This window comes from Salvia hispanica, chromosome 3 (genome assembly GCF_023119035.1).
Source record: "Salvia hispanica cultivar TCC Black 2014 chromosome 3, UniMelb_Shisp_WGS_1.0, whole genome shotgun sequence".
In the NCBI taxonomy this organism is placed as follows: Eukaryota; Viridiplantae; Streptophyta; class Magnoliopsida; order Lamiales; family Lamiaceae; genus Salvia; species Salvia hispanica.
Genome location: NC_062967.1, coordinates 22,485,895 through 22,497,618, shown reverse-complemented (window position 1 = coordinate 22,497,618; position 11,724 = coordinate 22,485,895). Strand labels below are relative to the sequence as shown.

The following is an 11,724-nucleotide window of genomic DNA, read 5'->3' as shown; positions in this document are numbered from 1 at the left end:
TCCAAGTCCAACCTATCTTAATTTAATTAGGTAAGAATAACTAAATGCTACTAACAATAGTGTTGGGACAATAATCTAATTTTACAATTATTACCTAGAATTCACTAATCCGAGTCAAATTTATTGTTCGTTTTGTATTTCATTTATAATTTTTGTGTTACAGAATCATTATTTGGGGTTGATCATTCCTAACGACAAGAATTTCATATTATAATATAATTAATTAAGATTGTATTATATAAGTAAAAATTTATTTTGGTATAATTATAATAATGAAATACAAATAATGTGACATAAATTTGCGACAATGGATCTCTTAAGTTGTTGTGACGCTTTTAGTCTTTTTATTTTGTTGACTTAGTGTCATTCAATGAAATGCAATCTACTAGTAACAACTTCAATAGCTATATACTATATTTGAATTTTGAGAAACTCTACATTGTTATTTTAGCTTCTTAAATGTAAATTTTGGTAAAGTATTTGTTACTATTAAATATTAATCAGCAGTTAGATATTAATGGAGAACTAGATATAGATATGTACGCCTGTCAAATTGGGCACTCGCGGATACCCGATCCGAAAATTTTGGGTACCCGTTCCCGAATTTTCAAGAATTTAATACCCGATACCCGACCCGAAAATGATTTCGGATACCCGACTCGGGTATCCAATCCCGATTTAAGATTTTTAGATTATTTTATTTTTATTTTTTTAAGAAAATAAGCTACAAACTTTTAAAAATACAAAGTTGTTCGAATTTGATACAAACTTAGAGTAGTTCAAATTTAAGAGAAAAAAAACTACTACAAATTTTTAGAAATAAAAAATTCATAAGTTTTAACACCCCTTATTCATCCATAATAAACATCTCAATTCATACATTAATCCAAAATATGACTTAAGAGTGAAGGATTTTGGGAGTACATTTAATTAATTAATTTGTAAATAATATAATAAATACATTTATATTAAATTTAAAAAATAAAATATAAAAAATAAGGTTTTTCGGGTAATTTGGTTATACCCGATCGGGTATCAGATTATCCGATACCCGATAATCCAAAAATCCTATACCTGAACCCGATTCCGAAACCCGAAAAATCGGGTATCGAGTATCCAATTACCCGATATTTCGGATTTGGATATTGGGTATCCAATTCCCGATATCCATTATTGCCTCAGAAGTCAGAACCCGTATGGTAATCTCCAGTTCTCCACATAATTTACAACTTAAATTCGGAAATGACAAGTAAATATTGAAAAATCGTCACAAACCTCCTTTTCTTTTCTTTTTTTCTATTGCAATTTCTAGATTATTATATGATAATTTTTTAACTTTCCATATATAGAAAAGAAATAGAAAGAACGTAATCGCTTAGTAAAACTTTTAACTGAGTGTTTACTAGATTCAAATATTCAATTACTTGGATTTTAGAGGTTACAATATACTTATTAGTTCTACAATTAAATTTTAAGCTTTACTTTTTTTTGCAAATTTAATGATTTTTTCAAATATTTGTAATTTACTGTGTTCTTTCCATTTCTAGCATTTCAAACTTTCAAAATCACACCGCTGTGTGTTGTCACAGTCTTAGACTACTAGTTACAATTAGAACTTTTTCAATTTCTTCTAAAAATGTTATGATATAAACATATGTCGTATTTCTAATTTGATATAAATATTAGTAGAATTTTTGGTAAATTCGATGACGAAAGATTGCTATGATTTTTATGGTCCAGATTTTTTCCACAAAAGATTCTAAAAATGAAAGAACACTCCTACAAGAATAACTTTGCTTACATTCAATATTTATTGTTATATTTTTAAATTTTTTTCTTCAATGTTAATATATATTGGCCAGTGTTTCTATTAATGTAAGTGTTACTTTAAATATATTGAGTTGAATTATTATATACTACAGTACTAATTATATATTTGTAGTACTATAAAAAAAAGTTTTCATCATGAAACATTATGGATCCCATATAAGATTATGTAGTCAGTGTGGATGAATCCTAAGAATAAATGCAATTTTATCATATCCATGGAATTTAATTAGATCTTGTTAGACTAACAATGAATTTTATTTGTGCGACATATACAGCTCATCTAAACGACTCCCTACATATGTGTATATTAATATACAGAATTACTTGTATCGTAACAAGGGGAGTGATCAATTGATAACTCATCATTTAATTGCTAACTACAATTAATTTAAAGTCATAGGATTTTAGAAAATGTATGGTCTACAATTTGCCACGTGTAATTTTCATTTTTATTAATAAAATAAAAAAAGACAAAAAAAAAATCCAAATTAGGATTTTGGATGAAAATATCAATATAGTGTTTCGAAAATATCAACACAATGCTTTGAGAATGTCAACACAATGCTTTAAGAATGTTAACTCATTGCTTATATTGACATTCTACATGTTTTATATTGACATATTTTATATAGTATGTTAACATTTCTGCTGTACGAAAAAATTAAAAAATTTTGAATTTTTTTTAAAATTTTAACGTCGGAACATATGCATGTAGAATATCGTTGGAATTCTTATGAAATTATCTTTAATTTGATATATGTTATATGAATTTAAAGTTTTGAGATTTCTATTAAAAGTTAGTTATAACTAAACATGTAGTTAATTGACATTAATACTCCTATTAATATTTTTTGAAATTAATCCTATGGCTTTATTGACATTTTTCATTGATCGTATTGATATTTAGAGATTGATGATCTAAGCCCTTAATATGAATATTCAATAGCTATTATTTAATTGTAGTTAACAATAATATATACGTCATGAGTAATGATAACTTAATTATTACGTAATATATTTGGCTGACTAATTTAAAAATGAAATCGTCCATTTTCCTTAAATTAATGTTACTTTTCTACCACTCAAAAAACACTTAAAACGGAGTAATAAATTAAGTCAACTTTGACGAAACTTCTGTATTTTAGGCCTCTTGGATATTAATTTTGGCGGCTTGAATGTGGAAATAGTATTAGTAGGATGGAAATAGTATTAGTAGGAGCCCGACCTATTATTAATTGAATTAAGATAAGATAAAATTCCCTTTCTATACTCTCACCCTTAATATTTACTCCACAGTTTATGTACACACGAGTTTTGAAATGTCGAGGGATGGAAAATTATACCGAAATACTGGATTTATCGTACCGAAAATATCGATTTTTCGGTATACGTAATTTTTGGTACGGTATCATACCATACAGAAAGATTCGGTACAGTAACGGTATTAGATTTCCTATACCGCCGTATACCGGTATATATCGGTACCGATTGATTATTATACATATAAACATATATTTATGTTATATTTATACTAAAATTTAAAAAGAATAACTGTATAAACAAGATTTGATTGTGATGAAGTTTAATTGTTTTCAACCTTTTGAAGTAATTGAACACTAGAATTGTTTTTTTGAATATTTTGGGTATAATAGATTTTTTCTGGTATAACAGGTATAACGGTATGTCGTACCGCAGTTCGGTATCGCGAAAACACAGTATGATAACGGTATCAAAAACTACCATACCGAATTTTCGGTATACCAAACTCTGATATACAGAAAAATTCGGTACGGTATCGATATGTTATTTTGTCATACCGTAACTTTTGGTACGGTATACGGTATGACACTCATAGTATGATATACCGTACTGAACCACCCCTAATGTTGATGGTACTTTTTAGTATGGTAGCTACTAATTACGCAGTATTAATTATAACTAAACTAAAAAAGTTCCGAGTCCAAATTTATTTTTCTTTGAAAAAGTAAATAACCAAGTTTACCGAAACTTCCACGCATTAGTTAAAAACTTACTATCTGTATGCGACTAGAAGTCCCGATTTTCTATTTTTATCCGTCCATGAATAAGAGTCTCATTTCAAAATTACTACTATAAATAGCAAATTGGTCACATATTCCACTAACTCAATCCACTAACATATCATTTAAAACTAATGTATACAGGTTTCATATTCCATTAATTTTCTTTCATTCACTTTTTTTAGCATTAAAACTCGAGCTGAAAAAAATGGGACACCTATTGCGGACAAAGGGAGTACTATTATATTTATTTGATGAAAAATAACTTTGGCTAAATAAGAGTCGTGCTTAAATATAGCGTTTATATCATGCAGGTATAATATCTGTTTTCTTTTTATTTTTTTTACTTTTAATACTCATATTGTCACCAATGAGATTTTTTTTTTTTGAACGAAAGAAATATTATATTTTGCTAAAAAATTAAATGACTCACTTAAACAAGGCATCCTAAAACGGAATACAGACTCGCAAAATAGAGGGAGTAACTATTTAGAAACTCATTTGAATCAACTAGTAAAAACACATTTACCTCAATCCAAAGCGAAGATCGCATTTTTTTATAAGAAACTAGTATCATCCACGTGTGATGCATGATCCATTTTCTTTTATTTAAACTTATTTATAATGTAAAATGATTTTATAAATTCATAAAAATATCATTATATGAAATCTGAAAGGATAAATATATAAAATAAAAATAATTATTAAAAAATATAACACACAAATATATTGATAGGTGATTTTGGCAAAAAAAATATACATACATATTATTACTAACATTATGATATTTTAATTAAATTATTTATATCTATTTTATGATTAGTCAATCAATTCATAATCTTAATTGATTTTTGATTCATCTCATAAGTTATGGTAAGCTATGGAAGTAGGTAATTAAATCACCACTTTTATACATTTCTCAATCCCATCACAAAATTTTAATGAAATTTTATATTTAAGATCGGCAACTTGGTCCTAGAATTCCCTCAGCTGCCCCTTGTTAATACACCCGCGTGATGTTCCTCCGTGCGTCGAATAGCTCGCCGGCGAAATCGCTCGACTCCTTCTCCTTGTTAAATGCCTAATCACATATGCCAAAATAACTCGATTTATCAATGAAATTTAGTGGAAGGCAGTTAAGAAACAATATATTTTTAATACGTTGATATTCAGTTTTAAATTAATTAAATAAAATTAGAATCAATATTAACAATAAACAATGAGTAACAATTTTAGTTATATGAAAATAAAAAATCTATACAAATCAATATTGAAGCATAATAAATTTGAAACAAATCACACACTATAATGTTTAAATATTAAATCATGGAGTAGGAAGATAAAAATCTATCACAATAAAGAATTAAACAGATAATTACTCATTAGTTTTAAAACTTCTTTATACACTACATTAACTTTAAAATTAAAATCAATCTCATCATTATAAACTAAAAACTTCAATGCTTCACAGTTCGTCACTCTTCAACAGAACTCATAGGTAAAATAACTCGTTTATCATCTTTAAAGCCGCCCACCTCACCTAAAACTACAATAAAATAAGGAACAAAATCAATTTGCAATACACAAAATCAATAATCAATAGCAAAGCATAAGATGAGACCCATGAAAGTACACAATCGAACAATTTACACCACACACATTCGATGAAAGGACCAAAAATATTTTTATTAGAATTCTAATCAAACGTTTAAATCAAATTTAAATGACATAGTAAAACCTTCCACTTACTCCACTTAATCACACGTGATATAGTAAAATCCCCAACTCACTCCACTTAATCACACATTTAATTACAAGAATGTGTGTGAACCAAGTCAAGGAACACTACTTAAAATACCTCCTATTCGTAAATTTCACATTAAACACACACATATTCACACAGACACATATGTATAAGTACATTCAACATAGTAAATATAACATATGACTAAGGCCAAACCAAGTCAACAATTACTATTAAAACTCCCTTAATTCACTAATATTTCTTAAATTTCAACCTAAATATCCCATTCCAATACAGATCAAGAACACAGACACAATGTGTGTGATATAATGTATGATTACTGGCGAACCAACTCAAATATTACTCCTTAAACTCCTTTAATTCACTAAGCTTCCTTCAATTCCACACTAAATATCTCATCTCAATCCCACAATAAACTCACACAAGAGACAACACACACGCATATTTGTGGGCAACTGCACAAGCGCACCTAATTTTCACACTTCCTTCCCCAACATCCTGAGCTCTCAATCTCCCAATATCTCCAGCCATATACTCCATATCCGTCGCCGATTAAGGCCCCGAATAACTGCAAAAACATGAATTACTGATTTAAGTCATCATTCGCAGTCTTCTCTAACACTTTGCTACGCATAGGATCGTAAAATATACAAGAAGACATCTATGACATCCACCACTCCACTAATCTGGACTGCTTCATGAAGTACCAACATATTACCGATAAAATATTGAGATAATGTCCCATGTTTAATTTTTTTCATTAATATTACAAAATAATTAATTAAATTTAACACCATAGTCATGAATTAATTATAGAGAAACAAAATAAATTAGTTAAATTCCATCCCTACAATTATGGAATTCAAATTTACATTTACATCCATAAAATAATTCCATCCCTACAATTATGGAATTCAAATTTACATCTATATAATAATTTAGCTTCATACAAAATAATACAGGTAACGATTCTTTTAAAATGATTACAATTAAATTATAATTGATATACCTAAATTCCCCAAAATTCTACTTATTTTCCTAAATACTCCGAAAACTTACCTTTGTTGTATAGATTAGTAATAATCGTGCCTCTGTAAAAAATACAATTTTTCCATGGCAATATAAGATTATTCATTGATATCAAGAACAGTGTCTTTCGAAATTAGCCTATTCATATAAAACAACATATCCATGCACTTTTAATAGTACATTTTTGTGTACAACACAGGAACAACAACTGCAGCTAGAATCATCAAAAGGGACAAGCCAAGCAGCATCACTCTTTGATCACACTTCTTCACCAGAGCCACTGTTTGGTTAACTTTCTCCGACAATCCTGGCCATTCAATTTTGTTAGTAATTTGGACAACTAGTTACACCAATATTATGAGACCGGCATCATAAGATGCCGTCAATTGGAATCTGACGTGACATCGGAATTTTTAGGCGCTTTCATTGGCATCTAAAAATATGATGCCACGTCAGTTTTGTTGCGAAAATCGTCAAAGTTGATGTATTTATTCACAAATTTTATATGGGAAATGATTGGATTTAGGCCTTACTATCTATTGTGAATGATGATAGACCTTGCTTTGCTGCTGCTCCCTGCAAATGTAGCCAAATTCAAGTTGGAAACCATAAAGCAAAGCAACTGACAGTCATCTCATGACACAAATTTCTCCACTTACAGAAGATGTATCTTGCTCCAGCTTGCTCATCTTTGCAATCATACTGCCATAAAATTGTGCTTCTTTCCTGTTGTATTCCTTCACTTTCTCCATCAGAGTTTTGTATCCCAATTTCACATCCCTATCATTTTAGAGAGATTATAAATCTTTGCCAATTACCGTCTACGTCAACGCCAAACTTCAAAAAAGAAGGATAGAGGTTAAGGAAGGGTACCTATTGTTAGGATCTATCTCAAGTGCTTTCTTGATATCCTTTTTGGCCAATTCAAACTCAACCAGATTGATATATGCTTGTGCCCTCCTATAAAGTGCTTTAACATTGTTAGCATCAGCTTCTAGCACTTCACTGCATAGATTTTTCGCCTCCTTGTAATCCTTCAATTTCAGTTTGCAAGCTGCATTGTTGAGGTTGCACGAGGCTTTGAGCACTTTGGCCTGTTCCTTCTCTTCCTCACTGAAAGAGAGGTCATACACAATAAACCCCACAGCCTGATAGCAATCTTGTTAGATTATTATTTGGCCAGAATTCATGGAAATTAATTTCAAACAATTTATCACGAGCTTACCTTTTCGTATCTCTGAGATGCTCGCTCATATTTTCCTGCTCGGAACCATATGTTTCCCTCCTCCTTTTTCTTCCCTGAAGCTGCAATCTTTTCCTCGTTGTTCATATCCCAGGATTCCTTTTCCTACAAAGATGGGATGTTTTTCTAATGTGATGCCCGAAAACATAGCCAATGGGAAGCTGAATGATTAAGAGTACAGATTCCATAATATCACCAACCTTAACAAAGGAAACCATCTCAACTTCATAATGTACAGCAGAATTTCCGGGTACGACAGCGAGCTCCTGTGTAGAGCCCGATTGCCCAAATGCATATTCAGGTTGTATTATTACAAGGGAAACTTCTCCTTTCTTCATTGTCTTTACAGCTCTATCAAGACCCTCTATTACTTGGTCTGAGGTAGTATTTTTATAGGAAAATCACAACACTGATAAACCAAAAGAAAAAGAAAATGCTTCTAGAGTTGTAGCATGCTATTACCTTCATCCACCCTAAACTCAAATGGTGGCTCATCATCGTAACCTTTTCTCAAAAAAACCGTTCCATCAGGAAGCTTTCCAATTAATTTAACTGCCAAATCACAGAAATAAAGAATGTTAAGTATTGCAAATGTGCAGTGTCGTTTATCTTAGAATGAATTTGGCAAAGTTCAATGCTCTACGGCATTCATGAGGGACATTCTCAGCATGTGTGCTTAAAAGTCAGCCATAAACATAAATACAACTTATTGATCAGTAATATTCATTTCTTTCTAAATTAATCAAACCTTCACCATGATATCATTCACTAGTATGCTTTTTAATTTAAAAAATGTCAAAAATCACTCATGTACAGCTATGTCCTACTCAGCATCTCATGTTTGCCATCAATAAAATAAAGCTAACCACACTAGACTTTTACTATGTGCAGATATACATCTTACCGTGAACAGTGGTACCATCATTTGGACAATCGTAACCCTCTCCCTCCTTCAAAATCTTTTTAAGAATTTTCTGGTCTTTGGCAATATCAGTCACTGTTATCCAGGACACCAATTCCAAGTTAATTTGAAGAGACGCATTGGGTGGAATATTGCCTTCATCACTGCTGACTGTTTTTCCCTTTTCTCCGAATCCATCTGTTGAAGACAGATATAGTGTAAATCTAATTGAGCCTCTTCTAAGATAGCCTTATCAACTTTAAGTCACTTACATTGAGGCTTCACGGTCAGCAGTGCTTTTTCTCCTTTCTTCATCGTCTTCACAGCTTTGGAAAGGGCATCACAGAAATAACCTGCACATAACCCATATAATATCATAAATACATCCTGCTTCACAGCTCATGCTCAGAACAACAGTAAGGATGTTCAGTTAACAACACATACCGTCTTTCACTGTAAATTCCACCCCATCTTCTTTTGACACTACTGTACCATCTTCAAGCCGGGCTTCATATTTAACTGGAATAGGAGATAAAGAGCAGATGTCATTAAAAACTCTTTAGTGCAGAGATAGATATTTTAGAACACAAACCATATACTTCATCAAGGTCTTTAGGATTCTGCCAGCCCTCTCCTTCAGCCAATACTTTCTTGAAGATACCACCATCCTTGCATATGTCTTTAACACTCGTCCAAGAGAGCAACTCTACTTCGAACTGAAGGGTTGCATTGGGAGGTATGGTTGGAGGGGATCCAGACTCTCCATAGGCAAGCTCAGGAGGAATGGTAAAGAGAGCCTTTTCACCTTTCTTCATAGTCTTAATTCCTTCATCCCATCCTTTTATTACCTGGCCTGCATAAGAAAAAGAAAGACCCATTCTGATCAGAAATCTCTCAAATCTCAAGGCTGCCATGCATTCATTAAATGATAGATAATAATGAAGTTCAGAGTCGAACCATAATCATTCATTTCAAAACTGAAAATACTATGGCATGTCAAACTAATTATATCTAATTGCAAATGAAAAAACTTGTTTATGATATCAATATTGAGGAGAATCAATGATTGATATTCTTAATCAAAATAAAGTTTTTGACATTAGCTCTTATGTTTTTAACTTGCAATGAAGTTAATCATCAATATTTTACCTTAAATAGCATATAATCCAAAGTAAGGTTAGCTTAAAATAGATTTTCAGACAGGATTCAGACAAACAAGATAAAACCAGGATAATCTTTTAAGTAAAATCTCAGATCTACATCTGACAAATTGGAACTTCAAATAGCTATTATGTTTGAGCAATGAATACGCAGGTATATGGAAAACTTTTCAGTCTACGAGGCTTGTATTATCCACATTAGGATCCAATACATCCAGATCAAAGGATGTTATATAATCCTGTTATACATCCAGATTATATATCTTACATAAACCACTACAGTTTTATAGAGATTTCAAATTTAAATTTATCGTGATTCTAAGAAAACCAACAATATATCGAAAGATAGGTCAAAGGATGCACCGGACGATGCAAACTCGGACTTATTCAGTGTTCTATATATAATAAATCAATGTGGATAAACTGATAACATAGTGCCAAATATAGTAGTATGAAAGTGGAATATATTTTTCACCTTTGTCTCCTTCACAGTAAAATACATTTCTACTCAAATGTTTAAATTACGGCTACTCTGTTGAATCAATTAAAACGTAGGAATTATTTTCACTTGTTGCCTGCAATTTCTATGTATAATGTGGCTCTTTGAGTTCAACATATAGCTTATTTCAAATTGAGCAGGATTAGTACGAACTTTGAGCAGAGCAAGAACTATCTGCTTAAGATCAGTTGTTTGCAGCCAGTTATCGAAGCAGTATTTTTCACCTACATTGGAATCTAATGTTAATGATGCAAACAAATACAGTTTAGCCAGACAATAATCTCATTACCTAATTAACCTAATATACTGTAAAACCAAGAAAATTGATTGTATTGGAACATAATCCATAACATGTTGGATGTGGATTAAAAAATGCATGATCATAGTAAAAGACAGAAACCAGCATACCTTGGCCTAACTTAAATATGAATGGACTGCCACTGTCGACGCTGGAATCAAACTTAGTCCCATCCAGCAAAGTACCCACATAATGAACTGCATCATCAGATTAAACAACACCCCGTTAAATACACGACAAATGAAGAGAAACCATGACATCCCAAATAAAAAAAGTATTACCTTGGACATCATCACCGGATTTGGGATTCTCCCAGCCATCTCCGTCTTTGAGGAGCTTCTTCTTCAGACCGTTGCTGCCGATTTGTGTCTCTTCTCCCACTTTGAGAATCGGGTCTACCTCTGGAAGGTCAGCTGCCTCCATTTCATTGGTCCCAGCCGCTGGGAACTCAAAATCGTCATCCATATCGAAAGCCATCTATGCAAATAGTAGCAATATTTTATCACGCGGAGAGAAAAAAATAGATTGATCGCACCATCTAGAGAAGGGAGTTGGATATGTAAATGGGGGAGTGTTTCTAGAGACTTCTATGCTCTCTCGTCGCCTCATCGCCATAGTAGACTAGTAGTAGATGGGTGTTTACTCTAAACAATAGCCCAACAACTGTAGAATTTAAAAATACTGCTATTTAACTAATACTCGTCATTAAATATGAATTCATATTTGATCCAAATTTATTAACACTTCATGATGATTATATCAGGCAGTAGAAAATAGAAAATGTTTAAATTGTGAATATTTGCAGTACTTAATGTTTTGAGTTAAAATAAAAAAATTCAAAGCATCATTAGTACTACTACGAAACAAATAAATACTAGAAGTAGTAAGTGATAATTCTAATATTTGAAAAAAAAGAAAAGAAAAAACAATGAATAAAGTTACAAATGAAAATTTGGCAAC

General features: G+C 31.4%; 1 protein-coding gene across 1 annotated transcript; it reads right to left on the bottom strand.

Moving 5' to 3' along the window:
* Positions 1–6,748: 6,748 nt before the first annotated feature.
* Positions 6,749–11,378, bottom strand: LOC125215337 (peptidyl-prolyl cis-trans isomerase FKBP62-like). The gene is made up of 13 exons (XM_048116724.1): positions 11,046–11,378; positions 10,875–10,961; positions 9,400–9,660; positions 9,252–9,326; positions 9,080–9,160; positions 8,811–9,005; positions 8,369–8,458; positions 8,107–8,282; positions 7,889–8,011; positions 7,537–7,811; positions 7,323–7,443; positions 7,197–7,239; positions 6,749–6,970 (listed from the first exon to the last, which is right to left on the bottom strand). The coding sequence occupies exons 1-13, from the start codon at positions 11,239–11,241 to the stop codon at positions 6,834–6,836; spliced, it is 1,860 nt and encodes a 619-aa protein (XP_047972681.1). The 5' UTR covers positions 11,242–11,378; the 3' UTR covers positions 6,749–6,833.
* Between the last annotated feature and the right edge of the window lie 346 nt (positions 11,379–11,724).

Bases quoted from the DNA above. Each gene is read 5' to 3' on its own strand.
- LOC125215337 (XM_048116724.1), bottom strand. From the start codon at position 11,241: ATGGCTTTCGATATGGATGACGATTTTGAGTTCCCAGCGGCTGGGACC. The intron at 10,962-11,045 runs GTAATACTTTTT...CTGATGATGCAG, and splicing joins ATCCGGTGATGATGTCCAAG to TTCATTATGTGGGTACTTTG. The intron at 8,459-8,810 runs GTAAGATGTATA...GTGATTTGGCAG, and splicing joins TGATGGTACCACTGTTCACG to TTAAATTAATTGGAAAGCTT.